Source organism: Notechis scutatus, chromosome 2 (assembly GCF_049901735.1).
Source record: "Notechis scutatus isolate UNSWTSFEM ecotype Mainland chromosome 2, rNotScu1.2, whole genome shotgun sequence".
Lineage (NCBI taxonomy): Eukaryota > Metazoa > Chordata > Lepidosauria > Squamata > Elapidae > Notechis > Notechis scutatus.
In genome coordinates this window covers 169,290,193-169,312,329 of record NC_142010.1, presented here as the reverse complement: position 1 = coordinate 169,312,329, position 22,137 = coordinate 169,290,193, and the positions used below count along the sequence as shown (strand labels likewise).

Genomic DNA, 22,137 nt, shown 5'->3' with positions numbered 1-22,137 from the left:
AGCGCTAGCTCTCTGCTCATTTACGGAGCAGTTATTTTCGCAGAAGCAAGCGAGAGGGATTAGTGATACAATCTCTCTGATGCTCTGGGCAGCCAAGGAAGATTACTTGGGCAAGACATGGCGTTTGGCTTCCAGTCTTTGCACTAATATGCAGTTTCCTTTTCCCCCCCTTCTTGGGCAAGGAATGGCTTTACGACTTCATTCATGAGTTCCAGCAATGCTGTCCTCCGAGCCCGAATGTAGGCTCTTTTCTGAATACATTCAGTGTATATTTTATACCCACCAAGAAGAAGCCATTAACCAATTAGACTTTTAAAAAGTTTAAGTACTTCTGCAACATTCATCTTTTTTTTATTTATGACATAGCAATTGCAAGATGCATTGGTGTTTTAAAAACCTATTTCTTCTGCCCCCCCCCTCCCAATTTTTTTTTACATTTTTTTTTGTTTGGAACTTGCCAAGAGCTACACATTGTTGTAAACTGAATGGTTTACCTTATTCAAACATAATTCAACTACAGGTCACCCTCAACTTACAACAATTCATTTAGTGACTGTTCAAAGTTAGGACTACTCAAAAAAGTGACATAAGACCATTTTTCACACTTATGACTGGCACAGCATTCACATGGTCATGTGATTTACATTTGGATGCTTGGCAACTGGTTTATATTTATGATGGTTGCAGTGTCCAGGGAAGATGTGATCATCTTTTGCAAACTTTTGACAAAGTCAATGGAGAAGCCAGATTCACTTAACAACCATGTTATTAACAGCTGTAATGATTCACTTAACAAATGTGGTGTTACTGTTCAATAAAATGGGAGCTTCAAATATTAACAAAAATTAGGAAAGTGCACAAAAAAAGTTTTGTTTTGTACATAGAACAGGAGAGTCCCAGTCCAAGAAAGATAACACCGGTAGGGTCTTTCTGGTGCCTCCCACCCAGGAACAGACTACCGCCCACAATTTAAACTCAGTACTAAACCCAACCTAGTAGTAAATTGCTATCTTTCCACAAAGCAGTCAAAATGGAATGGAACTATTAAAATAAAGCACTATTTTAATGGTATTTACAGTAACTCAATTCCCTTCTTAGCATTCAGTCTCCATTTGGTTAAATGTCTCCTTGAAATGTTAGTTAATTCAAAAATCAATAATGCCCCCAGCAGTTGATTCTAATAACAAAAACAAGCTTTCTCTATAAAACAAAATTTAGAGACCAAACACAATTTTGAAAAATTCACCATGTTTTTGTTTGATCTTTATTATGATCATAGTTGTCATAACAAGAAAAAATATATAGCAATTTCAGCTGCTTGTCCTGATCACCAGCCTCCCTTTCCACCTTTCTTTTTTTTCTGTTGCTGTTTCTTTTTTGTTGCTGCTGCACCAGGAGGCTTTTGGTGCCTGGGTGGTATCATGTTGCTTGTTGATGCAGATGGAACAGCTGTTACAGTGCCAGGCCGTGGGGATGTAGGTGGGCTACTAGCAGTTTTACTAGCATCCCTGCAAAAAAAGAACACATTACATGTAAATAAATTACAGTATTCACATATTTAAGATAGATAAACTACATATGAATTCTAACTTGCTTGCAAAGAACTGAAGTGGCCATTGAAAATGGCTTTGGAGGACAGTTGGTAAAACTGCTACCAGGGCAACGATCAGACAAGTGGGATCTCAGCCCTTTCCCAAAAGCTAACTTGATAAAACCCTTCAGATAGTCCCCCTTCCCCAATTCATACAAAGATAAAATGAAGGAGGAAGCACATTCAGGTTTGCAATATTCTGTTACTAAAGCTATTGTAATAAAAGAAGTTTTAGACCAATTTGGCATTGGTTTTTTTGTCTAGAAAGTTCTGTAAGGCTGACAAGCATTTAAGTAGTATATATGGCTATTTTCCAAGGATTGGTTTCTACATCTACATGAAATTATCTGTCAATTTACCAACTTTGATAATCTGTACTGAGTTCCAAATCTAATCAAAGAACTTCTACACAATTTTGTTATTAAGCTGTATTTATCTCAGAAATATACAGCAATATATAGTTGACTAATAATGCCCACTGAGAAATAGGAAAGTAAACAAGATAGTTGTGATGGTTTGTTTCTTGGTATATCAAATTTTTTACAGATCCTTTGTTTCAAAACCAATTATACAGCAGCTTTGTCACATAATTAGAGGTGACTAAAGATGGAGATTAGTTCAGGATATGATGCTGCCATTCGATGCTACCACAAAGCTTTTCAAAGCCTTTTAAAAAGCAAAATTTCCCATGGAATTCCCCAACTATAAAAGGTAAAAATTGCTATTTCCCCAAATATAGCTACAACCTTCCATTCTATAAGATTTGTCCTTTGCCTTTCCTATTCTGATATTGAGAAGGCAAGAAAGATAATCTTCAATTTATGACCATATTGGAATCGGGAATATCTGTCACTATAATCATAAATGAGTTATCTAATGATCAGACCTAATTTTATGAGCATTTTTAACATGGTTCTTAAATGAATCACATGGTTATTATGTAAATCATGCAGTTAAGTGAATCCGGCTTCTCCAATTGAATTTGCTTGAATTTGTCACATGGTTGTACGCCAGTATTGTGGTTGTACGCCAGTTTTAACTTTAAGAACAGATCATAAGTCACTTTTTTTGAGGCCATCATAACATTGAACCATCATTAAACAAAAAGTTTTGAGTCTGGGAAGGTAAAGGTTTTCCCCTGTCCAGTTGTGTCCAACTCTAGGGGGTGGTTCTCATCTCTGTTTCTTAGCCAAGGAAGCCAACATTGTCCAAAGACATTTCTGTGGTCATGTAGTCAACATAACTATATGACGAGGCGTACGATACCCTGTTACTTTCCTGCCAAAGTGGTACATATTTATCTACTCGCATTTGCATATTTTCAGACTGTTAAGTGGGCAGTCCAGGACTACCTGTACCCAAACTTAGAAAAGCCTCATCTGTTTCACTATGGGACAAAACAGAAAGCCATATTAAATTGTTTTAAACTGGCAACATCATCTCTTTGAGCACTTCTGATCACAAAATGTCAATGAACTTAACAGCAAGACTCTTGCCCCACATTCTGCTTTTCCAAGGACAATAGAAAGCAATTTCTGGACAGCATTAATGATAAAATACTTAAAAGAGAACATCTGCAGAAAGATATGTGTAAGCATATTGTGTACAGAAGTAGCCATACAGTAAACCTATGCAGGCAATTTAAGTAATTCAAGAAGTAATTCAGAACAGAACATTATTGTTTTATTACATACTTTCCCCCTTGTTTACAGCATAAAATCCTCGCTCTTTCCTTTTCTCAATCCATTGCATATAACTGTAATTAATTATATGCTAACTAAATGCAACTATGTATCTAATATAAGATTATTTCTCATTCTTGGCCAATGTGCTTATTTATCAAGGCAAAGAATTACCATCTTTTGTCTATCCTTGAAATATTTAACCTTTCATCCTTACAGGTAATCCTCAAATTACGACCGCAACTGAGCTCAAAATTTCCACTGCTAAGCAAAACAGTTAAGTGAATTTTGCCACATTTTGCAACCTTTCTTGCCACAGTTATTAACTGAATCATTGCAGTTGTTATGTTAGTAATACGGTTGTTAAGTGAATCTGGCTTCCAATTGCCAAGTGGTCGTAAGTATAAAAAACAGACATAAGCCACTTTTTTCAGTGCTGTTGTAACTTTGAATGGTCACTAAACAAATGTTTGTAAGTTAAGGACTACCTGTATCAGTTCTTGAGCAGCAGTAGGCCCAAAATTGAAGTCCACAAGTTTAGATAACTAGTTACTCACAATTCAGAGGAAGCTGCCGTCATTGCTCCTTGAGTTCCTTTCCCAATTTGGTCCTTCTTCTTGCCTTTCTTTCTCCCACGATAGTAAGTGCGTTCTCGCATTGGAAGCCACCGTTCAGGATCAGGTGTCATTTTAGGATCATAATTCTTTGGCAGTTTTCCTACATAGTATTTGGAATAGAATGATTACTTGTATGCTCTGTTTGAGAATAGCTGCATTGTAAAACTCATATAACCCAAAAATGTATTCCACTGCGAAACTCATATAACCCAAAAGTTTTATGTATAGGACAATGACTTTTGTAGGCTCTATACCTTTTCTTAATTTCTTTTTGCAGTAATACAATACCTCCCCAACTAACATACTATGCAAAGATAAAACTCTGGCTTGTAAAAATTGGATTTGTTTCAAGCATGGCAAGTCTTTTAAAAAGTTTAGAAGATGCATTAAAAAAACTACCAAAAATCTATCTAAACTTCCATTCAGTTGTGACTAAACAATTGCTTTTGGGAAGCAAGATAGCAGGTCTTCCTTGTTTCATCCAGCAATTAGGTATCAGAAATTTATTACATTCTAAATAATAATTTAGTCATAGAGGCTACATCTAATTCTGCATTATAAAATCAAATCAAATCTACATTTTTAAATTTAGCCGGGAGGTGTTTAGGTCTTATTAGCCAAGTCCCCAAACATATTTTTGCAACAAGCTAGTTCTGTAGCAATAAGACACTCACCCTTCTTCTTCTTCTTCTTTTTCTTAACATCCCCTTGTCTAAAAAAAAAAGCAAGAAAATGTTTGAAATGAAGTGCATCAGAAGAGTTGAAGTTAATGGTTGCGAAATAAGAATTTTAGGACTTTGATTTAGAATTAAAAAGGGAGAAAGAGAAATATATAACCAGTGTATTTGTTTTGTTTATGGAACTGGTCTTCTCCATATCCCCCTTTGCTTGAGATTATAATTCATTTTATAATCATTTTAGAAAGCTTATTTACCCTTACCCTTGTTCTTTTTGTTGATTCTCGGTTGTGGGTTTCCCACCTTTTTTCCGAATGTAGGTTGCTCCATGTGAGTTTTCCAGTGCCTCTACATCTACTTTCAGAGACATTGTGTCTGAAGAAGGCAAATGTTTGCTAAGACTATTGCAAGAAAAGAGTTTAGGAATAACAATATAGATAAAATAAATAAAAGCAAAGGGATGATTTAAATCATGAAACAAACAACATGAAGGTGAATAAAAAATAACTTAGTGTACAAGTTTACTGTGGCAAACATTCCTACTTGATGGAATGATCAAACACTGCCTGTAGACCCATCTCCTCAACCTCATAGAAAGGATACACTTTGGCTTTCTCAGCATCAACCAGTGAGTATGCAGAGATCAGCTGAGCCAAGGTATGGACATCATCTGGATTTTGTCTATGAAAATAAAGAGCTGAATTAATCAGATGTCTTTTCCACTAACACCAGAGAAAGGATTTCTGGATATCAGCAACCATGAAGTATCCCAGTACTAAAACTCGTAGGAATTGCAAGCAATATTTCAAGAACTATGAAGCCTCTTTATTTCTTACTTGAAGCATAGCTGCAGCTCACAGCTGCTCTAGTTACCTACCTCCATATCAGGAAAGAGACAGGAAAATCCAGCTGGATTAAGAAGATGATTTATATATTGTTTTAGTAATCCAACCCTCATTTACTTTAAGGCTTGATCAAGAATCAGCACGGCTACAAACCTAAGATTTTGCTGGATGAAATGCGTTTATCCAAGCTACAGCTAGAAACGACCTTAAGAGAAGTCAATATAGTACAATGGTACCTTGGTATTCAACTGCTTTGAAACTCATCAAATTTTGTAGTCAACGCATTTTGATGTGAAAATGTTGTCCCAGTACTCATTGTTTGTTTGGTACTCAATACACAGGCTAGAACTTGCCAATGTCAACTACCTCATGACTTACTACATTATTCCTTATGGGGAAAACCTGTTTGGTATTCATCCTTTTTGGTATTCATTGTGCCTCCCAGAATCAGTTAACAATGAGTACTGAAGTACTACTATACTTGAATTAACTGAGGTTTTAGTACTGACTCAGATTTAAAAACCACCAACTATTGTGGAAAGCATTGCCTCCACTCTTATCAAATCTGCCAAAATGCTTCAAGAGAGACCAGCTTCACAGGATTATTGCGAAGATCAGATATAGTAATTTCTCTCAACAACAGCAGATCAGTTAATGTAACAAAACATAACAATTGTATACAAAAATAGTAAGGTAGAAAACCTCAAATGCATCCAAAATCTATTTTTATTAGACAGCACTTACCGCAGCACTTAGTAAGTTAGATTTTATACGTCAAATGCTTGCAAACTAGAAAGAATCACAGGGCAGCTAATACATTCTCCAAGAGTAAAATTAAGTTTGCCCATTCCCACAGGTTTAGTCTGAAAACAATTTTTAAAAAATCTAATGAATAGTGTAGGGAATGTTTCAATTTTAAATTCAATAGAATATCCATTGAACTACCAAGATAAAGAGCCATGGAACTTTTGTGTTTGACTGAAAAGACAGTGCACAATCTTCTCTAACAAAAATGAAATTGCTCTTGGGGAAGAGGGAAAGTTTGGAATTTGGATCATGAAACTACAAAGGCAATGAAGCTTTATCTGAATGTTGGCTAAAAGGTTTATATATTTGATACTTGTAAAATTGCTTTTTAAAGCTGATTAACAAACACACAGGCTAAATCCACATTTGTAGTGAATTTTCTTTTAACATTTACCAAGGGACCCTTGAGAATTGTTCCTGAATGATCTCTCAGAATACTTCTAGCCAGGCTGAAATGTAAGGAGAATCATTATTTTTGTCCACCTGCTGTAAAGTTAATGCACTGTGAAACTAGACCATGTCTAATTTGATCTGTGCTCTAACTAATACCATGTTTGGATTTAACATACTTAAGTTTATGTTATTTTAATATATTTGCTCAGGAGCATACTTGTGAATGTCTTTCTCATTTCCTGTAAGCCTCTTTTTTTAGGGGTTCTCAGAAAGACTTACTTCCACAGTTCCTCAAGGTCACTGATGGCTTCCTTCTTTCGGCCATGCTTTAGCTTGAAGTTAGCAGCTTCTCTTATTAGTGATAAAAGTATTGGAGACTTGGGCTGAAAAAATACAGTATTTGTTTACAATTAATTTGAAATCAACTAACATGCTGGTGTGAGATGATGCCTGCTTTGGGCTTTCAGAATGTTAGGGGCCTCCAAAGTCAATTATGTATCAATCCGAGTAGCAAATCTATATTCCGATTTGAAGCTCATGTATAATCTTTGGTTATTTTTTATATTTAACTTTTTATTAGATGTCATGTTGGCAAGGATTTACAAAGGATATATAATTTTTATTACACATGAATATTTATTATAGTACACTATCTTATAGAACACTGAGAAAATTTACACCTTTGAAACTCAAGTTTTTTAATATTGAAGTTCAAGAGATAATTTGGAAGCAGGCATGTAATGGCTAAGACAGATGATAGTTGCTCAACGAATTATATAGTATACTGGATAGATTTAAAAAAAAAACAGTACACTAATTTCAGTTCCTCCAATTATCAATAATCCTTTCCCTGAATACACATTTCTGTTCCTCACCAGTTCTGTCCCAAACCAACGAAGCTAAAGCTATACAAAAAATAAATTATTTTTGTGGAATTATTCCAACACCTAACAAGAGTAATCCATTGAGATAGGGATAATGCATAATTCCAGGCCATTGAACTTCTCAGATCTCTGATAACTGGGGGATATTTTATTATTATAATTATACTGCTTTTTTATTTATAAACATTTTGAATACAGTGTATTGTCAGGGCATATCATTTATAGAAAAGCAAAGAAAGAACAAATAGGAATATTAATACAAATACTAATAGCAATAAAAATAGTATAACAGAATAATTTTAACTAGTATTAGCTTATGTGTGTCTCTGTTGATTATATTCGCATATTCATAATTATAAACTGCTTATTTCTATCTGCACTTCTTCAATAGTAAGTTATTCTGCTGTTTCTCTGAATTTTCCAAATCACACATTATATGCAACCTATCGCGAAAACTTGATGGAATAAACATAGCATTGCAGATTTTTTTTTAAGTTAGGAAGGAAAACACCATTCAAATGTAATTATGGTGGAGAGTTTTGTTTATTGTTTTTATTATTGTTTTATTTATTGTTTTTTACGGTTGTTATAAGCCACCCAGAGTTGCTTAAGAAGTCACAGGAATCTTTTAAGAAAACAAACACCTGGGGGATTAATATTCTAGATAAACAGTTGCATTTAATTCAAAAAAAAGATCATCACTCCTATAACTATACATTACCACCTTATCTCTTGAATCATATCTACATTCTATAACTTACCTGGAATTCTTGATACCATTCAATGGCTTGTGCCAAGACTTCTATTGCACTGTCAATATATTCTTCATGGCTATACATTGTCACCAATGCCGATACCTATAGCCATTCAGAAATGGATGGGAGATAGCAGAAAGACAACATTTATTTAACTAACAAATGCTGAAACAAAGACTATCATTGTGTTTTAACTGTAACTTTCTTACTAGGTAAATTGTGTGTAAAAATGAATAGAATCACTTAAGAGTAATGGAATCACTATTCAAGAAATGAAGTATCCTTCAGAACTAAAATAAAACCAAACGAATACCCTATTTTTCAGACTATAAGACGTACCAGATTATAAGATGCACCTTGATTTAGAGGAGGAAAACAAGAAAAAAAATAGTTTTTTGCCTCCGTGCATCCCGTTTTTGCCCTCCCCGACAACCAGAAGCACTCTGCAAGTCAAAAACGCACCCATTTGGGGCCTCCGGAGGCCTCCATGGGTGTCATTTTCAGCCTCCCCATCGCTGTGGAGGGCAAAAACGGGACGTGCAGAGGCTTTGGGAGACCAAAAATGGGTGTGTTTTTGGCCTGCAGAGTGCTTCTGGTTGTCGGGAAGGGCAAAACTGGGATGCACAGAGGCCTCTGGAGGCCAAAAATGGGCCCGCATTCGCTGTATAAGATACACAGACATTTCCACCCACTTTTTTTTTTGGGGGGGGAGTGTGTCTTATAGTCTGAAAAATACAGTAAATAGTGGACATTTTATAAACAAATTTTTTTCTTGCCAATAATATACCAAGAAAGGAGTAGCCCCATTGTTTGGGCCTTGCAGAAACTCATAAAAACCTGGCTGATCCATAAGGCCTCTGGGAGTAGACTGCTATAAAGTGCCCAATGCAAGAATTATTGTAATTATAATTTTTACTGAAACTGTATATTTCTATTCTTTATTATTGCTATTATTGCCCCGGATGCAACTCTTGTTCTTATGCACAACTAAAGAGTTATCCTGACAGTTTATAAATTCATAAATAAATATAACACACTGGCCATAATTCTCAATTTCACTGCTTTTGCAAATTAGTTGTTAGTTGTGCGAGAATGAGTTCAAAAGCAAATTCTGAATTTCTTGTTTTATCATGGAATTTTTAACTACATTCATATATGCTGAATTACGTCTATAACTCACCATGCCAGGTTTATGCCTTAGCTCATCTATACTCCTTAGGATGATGCATGCGTTCAGGACACTGCCTTTGATAGAGAACAAATGACATAATTATCAATATTCTTATCCAGTCCTTTATTAGACATTAGTTTTACCATCTTTACAAGAGGAAGGAGGACAACACCAAACAAACCTTCAGTTAGAGCTGCAGGTGTACCACAATATTTAATTATTTGTTATTAAATCTATGTGCTGCCCATCTTGCCAGAAGTGATTCTAGGCGGCTTGCAGACATACAATATTGCAGAAGACAGCTTTATCAGAATATAGGTTATTATTTAAGAAGATAAGAGTTAAACTAAATAGAAGGTTTCTGCCTCTGATGAATACAAAAATATTCTTACAAACATAAAGGAAATGCCTTCTGAAATCTTAGAAGTGCAAGAGATGGCAGAATACAAATACTATTCATCACAGTAAAGTTTTTATTTATTTATCAAATTTGTATGTCACTCAGGTCACAGCATTATTTATATAATTCTGTATCACTTCCCTTGAAAATCAAAACCAACTTCATAAAAAATATTTTAAAAATGCACAACTATAATGGTATTCAATTTATAATATTTTTATAAAGCAAAGAATTCATCTGACCCTTAAGCAGCAATTCCTGGCTTAAGTGTCTCCCAACAGCAGATGCTCAATTAAGTATTTTATTCTAATGCTAGTTTATTCTTACAAGAAAACAGCAGTATGTTCCATAGAAGTAATAATTGAACAAAAACCACATAAGACTATCAGCATATGAAAGTTCTTTAAAGAATTGGCAAGTGGGGGCAGAGTACCTTGAGCAACTTTTAATTGTGCCATGGTCAATTTAATCTCAGATGCTTTCTGGGGATGCTGATCCGCAAACTCCTACAGGTCAAAAAGAAGAATTCAAATCAAAATTTGCTTCAAAATCTACCAAATAGGATCTTTATTATGAGTGAATATGACATAGGGGAATATTTACCTTCCAATAATAAACTCTTAAATGTGAATACACAAAGACTAGTCTAATTGTAAAAGCCTAAATCAGCTGAATTAAGCTGATTGATTACTTAGTGAAGCATTTGGCCAATCAGAAGCATAGAAAATGATTCATGATTCCAGTGTTTCTCCTAGCAGCAGTATCCAAGACATGTAGCCTATGATCTGGGAGATTGCAAAGCCTAATAGCCACTGATAGCAAATAGTCGTGTTTAAAGCATTAATGATAGCTAAACTATTGATCTATGCAAAAGCACTTCTTTTTATAGGCTTTGAACTTCCCTCAAGATTCAAATGTTGGAAAGGAGGAACACTTATTTCAATCCCTATTTTCTATACCACAAGTAATGCTATGAATCTTCATGCGTCTTCCTTTATTGCCTATGCTGCAAGTTAAAAAAAAATCCAGATGTAATAATTTTCTGTTAGCTTAGGATCTGTAGTGCAGTGTTAAATTTCTACTAACAATTGCTAACAGTCAGAATGTAAAAATATTCATGAATTTTACAAACCACAAGAATTTATAGTTCCAGCTCATTCACAAAAATGTAAAAAGGAATTAAGCAAGGAAAGGAGAAAGATGTCAGTTGACATAGACCTCTCTGAGGAATTTAACAGAATTAAATCTATATTGATTCTTTTAAACTTCTACCAGAAATAAGACACCAAATACAGTTAGTGCTAACAGTTTGCCATGGGCCGTGATTATTAGAGAATGAAATGATTTTCAGTAATGTACAGAAATATCAAAATAAAAAAATCTTTAAAAGGAAACCATTGGGGAAAATTGTATCAGAGTGTTGAGTTGTCCCCATGAAGGAAATTTACCATATTTTTTTCTATCAGCCAACTATACCTGTAGGAGCTCTATTGCCTTAGGATGTTGTTTCTCTCGACACAACTGAGCTGCATGGATTAAAACAGGAAGGAGGTGTTCAGGACTTTGCGACTGTAAACCTGATGCCAGTTTTCGGCACTGATCTGCCTAAAAGGTAAGATTAAAAAATTGGCAAGTTCAGAAAACCAATTCAATAGAAAGATGACTAGGCATATATATAATAAGTAAACATCTTGAATGCTACATCAGCAGCATATCGTTTGTAGCAACTTTGCTCAACATTTCTCAAAAGAGAATATATGTATAGGAATTATAATAAAGAACCTAGTAATTTTATGTAGATTCCACATTATTAACGAGCTCTGATGGCACAGTGGTTAGATCGCAAGATCGCAAGCTAACTCTGTCCACAGTGTGGAGTTCGATTCTGACTGGCTCAAGGTTGACTCAGCCTTTCCTCCTTCCGAGGTTGGTAAAATGAGAATCCAGATTGTTGGGGGCAATATGCTGACATTGAGTGCTGTAAAGTGCTATGAGGCAGTATATAAGTTTAAGGTGCTATTGCTATTATAATTTTCCAAAATAGTATACATGCAGTTGTTAAGGGAGTTTTGACCCATTTTATAACCTTTTTTGCCATAGTTGGCAAACTGCAAATTACTGCAGTTATTAAGTGAATCATGCAGTTCTGAAGCAAATTTGGCTTTCCCCATTGACTTTGCTTGTTGGAAGCCAGCTGAGAAGGCTACAAGTGGTGATCATATGATCCTGGGGCAGTGCAGCTGTCATAAATATTGTGACCCACAGCCCTTTACAATACATGGAATTGTATGGTAGATTTTAAAAAGCTTTTTTGGAAAAAGAAAAGCCACTGAGTAGATAATTCTTTACAGCCAGGACCCTTGTATCATAAGCTTCCTTCTAACATGAGTTCTCTGCTTTTTAGCAAATTGTTGAACTACTCTTTCTTTAACATGTTAAGATTCTTATATGCATGGATAGTTATTTTCTTATGTGAGGAAGTAACTTCCTATATTTTTAAGCTGTATATTTTGGAGCCGTGTGACATAATAAATGAGTTGACTCCTTGTGTCTGCCTGGATAAGCCCCTGAGGTCTTCTTGGCAAGATTTCAGAAATGATTTGCCACTACTTGCTTCCCAAGATTGAGACATACTGACTCACTCTGGTTTTCTACCCGAGGCAAGACTAGAATTCAGAGTCTCCCGAGTTCTAACCTGATGCCTTGGCTTAAGCAATTCACTTAAACTGGTACAAACTCTACATTACCTGATTAGTATACATGGCCAACAAAGCTTTATTGAATTCTATTGCTTGGAGTTGTTTCTTGGACAGTTTATGTTCAACACCTTCTGCATTGGTCAGTTTCACCTTTTTCTTTGAATCAAAGACATTTTGGTCCTGTGAAAGGTACAGAACGTAATGCTTTGTTAATATAAATGTGGTATTTCATAAGTCCCTTATGATAATATTTTCATCTACCACTTTGCAAAAAGGCAGATCTTTACAAAAATCTAGTATAGTTCAAAACAGTATCGTATTACAAAGATATCCCAGGTATTATAACAAAATATTCTATACCTTGTTAATAGTAATGATGTTATTGGCAATGACAGCAAGTAATCCTACATCTTTGGGTCTGTAAAAATAGAATACATCCACTTTTGAAAATATGTCATTTTAAAAAAATGTTAAAAGCAATATCATAATAAACAGAAATACTTACTTTAGTTTGATTATCTGATTATAAAGTTGTAGTGCTTCCTCTGTATGACCCTGGAGTTGCAAAATGTAAGCCATTTGACCATGAATAATGGCCAATTCTGCCTCAATGTCTTCTTCGGTCACATCCTAAAATGAATAATATGACACACATCGTTTATGATAACTGAATCCTATTAGTTTAAATTACAAACACATCAAATATATTTTGCTACTAAATCAGCAACTGCAAGTATTTTAAACTTTTAAATGCTTTTAAGAAAACAATAAACATCTTAAAACAAATATGACACACAATTTATAACTGAACTCTATTAGTTTAAACTACAAACACAATAAATGTATTTTGCTACAAATCAGTAGTATTTTAAACTTTTAAATGCTTTTAAAAAACCAATAAAAGCTGACAGTTTTTACTATTTATCTTTTAAAGACCTTGCTATAGCTAGATTTTCACTACTACATTTTAGAGAATGTGTCTGAAAAAGGATATACTACCAGTACTTAAAGGCACAATAGACAGAGTGCTGTTTCAGAATCTCTCAGAAAGAATTCTTATGAATTGCTTATCTGTTTATTACATTTCAGACTACATTTTGATGTGGTTTATAATTCTAAATAGGTACAAAATATGTAAAGACAACATTAAAACATGTTATAAAATACAAAGTACAAATGACCTCTCCCAATTTAATAAACATTAAAATCTTAGATAGCAAATATCATCTGCAACCATCTAAACCAGTGGTGCCAAACTCACATCATCACAGCAGCATCACGTGATGTATTGGAACTGGGCATGGGTGTGGCCAGCACGTGATGTATTTGGCCTGTGGGCCAGGAGTTTGATAGCCCTGATCTAAACGTATTTGGCACAAAAATATATTGTTCAATTAAACTGAAACTCTTACCGAGTCTTCAGAGAGAGATTGGCGACACAAATCTATGGGAAAATTTAACCAATTAATTTTGAAATATACAAAACCACAAATCAAACATTGAGGCAATGATAGAATGTTAACAAATCAAAAAGTTATGCCTTCCCCCAAACACATTCAGGTTGCAAGATTTGTAAGAAATAGAGCTAGGTTAAAAGCTTTTAGATGATTTATGCTGCTATAAACAAAAAATCCAGAGAACTAGACTCTGGATATGTAAACAAGATACTGCTGTTTTGCCGTGATTCTAGGGACAAGAATGAAGAACTAATCAGAAAGCAAACCATCAATAAACATTAGAATGCACTTCTTTCATGATGAGTCACAATTATTTCCCCAAGCTGGTACTGTATGCATTGGTCTACACCAGCAGCACAGAAATAGCAAGATCAACCTGAGCATTCAATACAGTAGACTAGAAAAATGGAATTATATTAGAAAACATCTGCAAGTACTGGGCTGTGAAAAGTTATATCATTATTCTTTGTCCAATTACCAGTTTGCTCTGAATATGAAGTGTGCGTGTATATAAGTGGCTCTAGCCACATACTTTAAAACACTGGTGAAGTTCTGTAATTTCCTGGTTTTGTCTCCCCAAATATTACCCAGGTTTCAATCTGTTTTTGAGTCTGGCTATGTACTACCATCTAACTAGGCAGATAAATTAAGCAATGAACTGAGGACATAAGAATTACGTTTTTTATGTACTTTCTCAGATTTATTTTTCTAAATACCATTGAATACCACAGCTTATAAACACAACATCCAGGGGAAATATTTTTCTTCTAAATATGGAAAGGATAATTTAAATTTATTACTCATTACCTTCAGCTTTCTGTAGCATTTTCATTGCCTCATTCAACCTGCCTTGTCCAATCAAAGCACAGGCAGCATTGTAACTCAGCTCATAGGTAGCTTCCTGAAGGCCCAGGTCTTCCTGAGCAGAGCAAAATTAATAAGAAATTTAGTTTGAATAAGTTTAAATAGCATCTGCTTGTTTATTTAAACTATTGCAATATGAATGGGTAGTTTCAAAATGTGCCTTTTTGATAATCTGAAGGAAAGAGTGAAATTTACATGTAGTTAGAGGATAGTACTTCTTCCTATTTCATGGAGGGAAAATGTTTCCTCCAGTTGCATGAACATACTTAAGCTAACGGTGGTTCAACTCCTCCTTTACTGTGCATCCTCTTGTTACAACCAAATTATAACTGGTAAAATAGATGGACAATATCTAACAGTTAGCATAATGCACTTTAAGTGTCTAAGGACCTCAACTTTGGAGACATATGGATAGTTTATGAGACTATAGGTTACAGGATGGGAGTGTCAAGTCCATCTTCAAATGAAGAAAAGTGCTTTGCAGTAAATCCAATACAATTCTTTTCACCAACGATCGAGCTGATGGGAGAGGGACATATAGTATTTCAAGTGTACATCAGTGTAAGCATGCGTATCTACAAAAGAAGCATTATTTTACTTTTCATAAGAGTAGGCAATTCCATATTAGAACTGCCTTACAAATGTATATTAATATGATTTTTACCTTTAAACCTGCCAGCGTAGTGATCACCTATAAAAAGCATTGTAAAAATCTTGCTGACTGTGAAGACCAAGATAATGCATTCATCCATCTTCTGTTAATTGCAGAATGGAAAACTTATCTCCTCTGATTTCTTGTTCATAAGAGACAAGTAATTCACCAGTGCTTTCCTTCTCTAATATAGATATGACATAGATCTTCAAAATCTAATGCACATTGCTTGAGCTACATGTGTTCTCTGGGGCGGAACCAAGGCAGAACTTGAGAAGTATCTTATGCTCGAATGAATTAGATAATTGACTATGTATAGGCAAGTATCAGAGATATGGGCAATGTTAATATACATTGCTAGCCCATGTATGATATGCCATAGATGGCATAAATAAATAGGGATATGGGCTTGAAACAGCTCGTCACAGGAAAGTGCGCACGCGCACACACGCACACACACATACACCCCTTTGCATCTTAAATGGCTCGTAAGACCCACCCTCACCTCAATGAATATTTTTGCTACTGATATCAGATCAGGACAATGCTCTAACTGAAAGTGATCATTATTGGATCCAAACCTGAGGGACCTCTGATAAGGGAGAAGTGACTTGACTGGGATGTGAGATAGGTCTCTGTCATATCTACCAAACCTAGGAAGTTATCCATAGGAAGTCCTCTACCAATATGTCCATTATAAACTTAATGTCTAGCAAATATATTTTAAGGCCTGAAGATCCGGATGGCTCTCCAATCTCTTTTCTTCAGCACCATCAAAAGATGCTACCTCTCCAGCATGGTATCTTTCCAGCTATGGTGCAGTTTCTCAACTTGTGTTCCTGCTTAACAGATAATGGTGTCATGCTAAAGGACACTTGCCTTAGTTCTTTGCTTGGCTATTGGAGAAGTACTTGGGTTGTTAAAGCTAGAATTGATTAAATTAATAACTCCCCAACTCTGCTTGTCTGCTTCCTATCTAAAAGAAGGCAGAGCATGAAATAGGATATGAAAAAACATGTGCTCATATTCTGATGCTGTTGAGAGTAGAAAATGACTGCAACCCTTATTCTCAGAGTGAACACCTAGTAAAACTCTTATTTCATTACTGGATTCTGTAAGTATCTCTCCATCTTCCAGTGATTCTGAAAGGCAGCGTTATTGTTGGGTCACAGATGACTATAATTTGCCATTACACAGTTCTCTGGGGCAAGATGTACAACTTGTTCACTACTACTGTAGGTACTTTGGTCTTGGCTGGGTTTGCTGCTCCCTTTTGCCTATAGAGAACTGAGATCCATGGATGCCACAGTTGAAGGGAAAATCCTGCTACCCTTAGAGTACTATAGAGACTTGACACTATTGCGCAGCAAAAGGATGTGTTGATGGTGGGGTGGTTTTTTTGGCTTTCTTTCTTAATTTTGCTGCCAGGTTAGAGCTGATGAAAAAGCAGAGCATAAGCCTATGGCTCAGGAACAATTCTTAATCCCTCCATTCTCATTAGTCATTTTATAATAATGCTGGTGAGTAAGGATCCTCTATTATTACATGCTTTATATAATTAAACCCTTCATGTAATTAATCTATTGCAGAATGACAGAACTGAGGTGTGAAAGGAGTGATTCACATATTCTGTATATCATTACTACAAACTTACTTACTGGCACCACTTTCTCCCAGGTGCTCTGTGCAGCAACTACTGCAGAAAGATTGGTTTTCCTTTCTTCTTCATAGTCATCCTGTGAGTTACGGATAAGATCCCGATACACAGCCAAGCAGTCATCATAACGCTCTAATCTGTATAACTGAAAAGGAAAAATTAGTATCTCGGTAAATCAGGTGCAGAATAAACACGTATAAAATCAAATCCTTGGATAAACATACTGTTACTGCAGTTCATTTTATTTAGCATCACATTTTAGCAATTCCAAAAAGCATCAGAGAAAGCTTCTACAAGTTTTGGGACAAAGCTGGTTTCTTAATCTGAGCCAAGATAATTCTACTCAATAGCAGCTATCTGCCTTCAATTCACAACCTGCATTTTTTTAAAAGCAAACAGAAGAGTAAAATGTCATTCTTTCCTCTATAGTTGAAAGAATCTATAATGTACATATAAAGTGTGAAGTTAAAAAAGTAATCACTTAGTCCTAATGACATTCACAATATTTAAAAACTCGGCTATAAAAAGCTGTTTTGTGGGGGGGAAGTACCTTTTGGGGAAAAGGTTTTCTGTAAAATTATGTACATTCCTTGACAATGGATAATAATAAAAACAATATAACAAATACATATACAAAAATTAAAATATGCAGCAGCCAAGAAAAACATAACCAGGAGACAGGTTCCTTCATACACTCGGGGCCCCAGACCTGAGCCCTGGACACATAATGCCCAACAATTTTTTTAGTTTACACTTTAATATGGTAGCAGGAAATGTAATATCAAGTTATTTTATAATTAATGCTACATTTGGGGCAGTTATGGTTGAACTTCCAGTTTTTTTACTTGCATAATCACTAAATGTACACCAAACCAACAGGTGACCTTTGCATTTGAAACAAAGGTGTAATTACCACTTGTCCATAGAGCTCCTTTAGTTTGTTTGTCTGCTGGGTGGCTCCCTGAATGGTCTTCAGAGCATTTTCAATCCTGTTCAATCTATACTCACAATAAGCCTTCTCAAAAGCTATCAAGTCACTGCAACCATATAAATAAAATACAGAGGTTATTTCACACATTTTCTTCAACACACTGATATATATATATTACATATACATATTATGTTGCTTAACATTTTACCTGGGGGGGGGGGGTTACTTTCTTACACTGTACAGTGGAGAGTATAGTTTAAATTCTAGAAACGTATTATGGAATTGCTCAAAGTTGCAGCATGTAATAATAATTGATTAATTATAATGGATGCAATTCACATCTGAGCCTAATATGATAAAAATATTCTATGTTGAGGATATTAATGTAATGAAATATGATTACAACATCCTGGAATTTAATGCACTTTAAGTATTCAAAAGTTATGAAAACCCAGCTGTTTCCCCTGAAAAGTAAATATATGCATTAAAACCTTGCAAAGGATGTTAGCAGAGTTTAATGAATAGATACAACTGTCAGTTCAGAGATTAACTCAGGTGCATATGTAACACAATTAAGGTTACACATTTATCTTCTAACCTAAATCCTAATGGACAACTGACAGTTATTAAACTACAAAATAAAGGATTTAAGAAAATGAGCTCATCATTCCTAAGGTTTCTATTACTATATCTGATCTTTAACAAAAAAGATCAGTTTGGGGAGGAGGGATCACCATGGACATAATAGGAAAAAATGCCTAAAACAATGCATGCTATACCAATGGGTGAAACAAACAAAAGTTATAGAGAATAATATTATTTCTGTCCTCATGGATACTTATGTTTTTAGAAACTGAAATTCTGGAATATTTAGCACACTTACTAACTGGATACAATACTTTGTTGGATTGATATTAGTATTCTGAAATCATTTTATATGAACAAATTTACTTCAATGCAACTGGATACCAAATTTAGGAGGGATAATATATATCAGCATATATAGTTGCAGCTGCGTTCTGAGTCACCCTGTTATAAGAGAATACAACTCTCTGTGCATTGATAGTTAGGCCTGAGAAGCCTGAAAAAGACATGACTGCTTCAACAACCTCATCAGTGGACTTATTAAGGCAGCCGTTTTTTTTTTTTTTTTTTAAGCTCACAAAACGGAGAAGACTAGACTGCTTTAATAAGTATCAGAGGTACAGTAATTGTGTGCATTCTGAAAAACTTCCTTCAAATATATTTTGAAATAAGTGCATCCCTATGTTTTCTATAAATGCATTTTACTTTTACACATCTATGTAATTTTTCATATTTCAAAAAATTCATAAAAAACAGCAGAGATAGGAAGTCTAATCAAATTTAATTATACTTACCTAGTTAATACTTTGACATGGGTGTGAATCACACTCAAGGCTTCTTTAAAGCTTCCATTTTGTATAAGACATACCACTTTGCAATGTAAAGCAGTCACATCATCCTTACTGATTTGTAGTACTAGAAGGAAATTCAATGCATTAAGCTACAGAATGAACATATATTAAAAACAGTTTGCATCTGTTCCCTATTCATACCTCTGGTTTTGTAAACTTAGCTGTAGTTATAAACGGAACATTCTGAAGAATATATACTCATGTACAGGTCAATTTTATTTTTGGAAAGCAAATTATTTGGTGGAAGGTTTCCATTTTGGACAAAAATCACTAATAGAATAATTACTGTCTTTCCTGAACTACTGCATCTAATTGAAAGGATTTCTCCAAATAATTTAAAATGACAAAGGATGACAAACGATACTCTACTACTAGGGAATGGGATCATCATAAATATTAGTTAATTTTTCTTTTGTGTTATTACAGTTAAGTTGTGACAGGAAGCGTTAAAAAGGCTATGGCTGTTTAAGGAAATTGTGAAGAAAGGTCAGCTTGTTACAGCAAGTACAGGTGCATTTTCCATGAAAGGCTGTTACTTTCTGTTTTCCCTATGCTTTTAAAAGCTATATAACAAGGACCCATTTAGCAAAGGAAGCATTTTCCTAATGCAGTGACTAGAAAGACATATAATGAACTTCCTACCTGTTGCACAGCTGTTAAAAGCCATCAGAACTCCCTTGAGATGAAAATATAGAAAAAGGTTTGTGCAAAGCACATGAAATGGATATTTTGCAGAGCATGTTAATAGAAATGAAGCACTCTCTGTTGAAGCATTACAGTAACAGCTTTTGAAAGCTTGTTTAACCCCATAAGGGGTTATATACCCGATTATACAATGTTTTTTTAATAATAGGAGTCATTCTGTCACACTATTTTTTACAGAATCACAGAAAGTAAAACATCGGCATTACTACTACCCTTCCTATGTCACAGATCTTGGGGCAAAAAGGCACATTAATCGGCTAAGGCCAAAGCAAAGTAGCCAGCAGCCATTCTCAGAGGCGAGATCAGCGTGAAAGCAGATACATTGTATCTTTAATCGAGAAACGAAGCAGTCCAGAATAACAAGCTCCAATTGAATTTCATCTCAAGCAGGACCAGCTGTTACTCCTTTGGCGCTGCTCTACCTACGTCAGGGAAAGGCAGATAGCAATCTACCTCACAAAGTCGGAAGAACTCCTCTGAAGACAAATGCACCGTCACTTGTGCTGCTGCAATTGTCTACAACGGAGGGTTGCCAGACCACACTGACACCCCCCCTCCGCCTCAAAAGAATAGAGAATAATACGCCGACGGGGCGGCAACACTCGCTCACTTTTATTGACGGACTTCAGCGCTCGCCCGAAGTCCCCATTCTGGCCGCAGCGATTCACTTCGCTCCAGAGCGAAGCTACCGAGGCAGCTCCAACCGCGCCGGAGCCACTTCCGCTCCCCCCGCCCGCCGCCATCTTGACAGAGGTAGAAAATTAACTGAACTTTACAAGCAGAGGAAACAGCTGAACATGCCCCTTTGATACCGGAAGTAAATTGAGATTCCTGTTCTGTTGTCGTGGACAGCTCTCTATGGTGCGTCGCGATTTCTCTACGGCGCAAGCGTGGTCAGGTGGCGAGAAGTTGGCTTGTTGACGTCTTGTGCCTCGAAAATTTTCTGTTTTTGGTTACGTTTTTTTTTTTTTTTAGGGCCACTCTAATCTGGAAACCTTTGAGAATGTCAGTAGAACTTAAACCTTGAAAGTTTTGCTCCTGGAAGATCCTTTCAAGGGAATTGAAACTTTAATGGGAGAACTAAAATAATTGGTGCATTAGCAGGTTTCAAGAGTAAATGAGAAGGCGAACATGTTAACAAAAATATGAATATAGAAGATCCAGTAGAATTGTTTAAAACGGGTTTTTATACTTATCTTGTAACCGAAGAGTAAGAGCTAAATTTATATTTGGATTCCTGAACGATCAGAAGCTACTTCTTTGAATATTTTCCCGTATTTTTTTACTTTTTGTTCCTTGCACTTTTAACTTTCTCTTTATTTTTTCTTAGTTTATATTAGTTTGTATTAGTTTATATCTTTTTTAAAAAAGTTATTGAAAATTCTATAGAGGTTTTTTCCCTCCAACACTGAAAATAACAAAATAACCCTTTTGAATTCAAGACTGCAGACCTATGTAGTTGTGTTCTCCTCATGCTATGTTAATAAACAAAATGAACAGTGAATGAAGCTAAATGAGTTTCCCAGCCTTTTAGAATCTGGTCATATTTCCATGTGATGAAAGGGATTAGAAAATCACAGCATACCCTGCCAGCTTTAATCTTTCTTAACCTAAATTGCAAGACCTACATTGCATTTTCTAAAAAAGAAAAAACCATCTAACACCTCAAATCTGCAGCCTAATGTTTTTGCAGAGCACTAGTTGTGAAACTGGCAGAGAACACACTTTGTAAACCATTCTGACCCCTAATTATTTTAGATATTTGATGTTATCTTTTTTAGTATTCATTGCAAGAGTCCATTTCTAACTGGATTCCAGTTTGGGTTCAGTCTGATAGATTAGTGCTATAATTATTGTCCTATGTCATTACTCCCAAGTAACCCAAGCAACAAATCTGGTTTCTTCAGAGGGTAA

At 35.3% G+C, this 22,137-nt stretch overlaps 1 protein-coding gene across 1 annotated transcript; it reads right to left on the bottom strand.

Annotated features, from left to right (window-relative positions):
* Positions 1–1,231: 1,231 nt before the first annotated feature.
* Positions 1,232–21,056, bottom strand: SRP72 (signal recognition particle 72). The gene is made up of 19 exons (XM_026688435.2): positions 20,834–21,056; positions 19,462–19,582; positions 18,065–18,188; positions 17,153–17,296; positions 14,786–14,897; positions 13,934–13,965; positions 13,027–13,151; positions 12,882–12,939; positions 12,570–12,701; positions 11,299–11,427; positions 10,256–10,328; positions 9,432–9,496; positions 8,258–8,353; positions 6,892–6,995; positions 5,171–5,248; positions 4,831–4,968; positions 4,565–4,602; positions 3,831–3,990; positions 1,232–1,508 (listed from the first exon to the last, which is right to left on the bottom strand). The coding sequence occupies exons 1-19, from the start codon at positions 20,964–20,966 to the stop codon at positions 1,328–1,330; spliced, it is 2,043 nt and encodes a 680-aa protein (XP_026544220.1). The 5' UTR covers positions 20,967–21,056; the 3' UTR covers positions 1,232–1,327.
* Between the last annotated feature and the right edge of the window lie 1,081 nt (positions 21,057–22,137).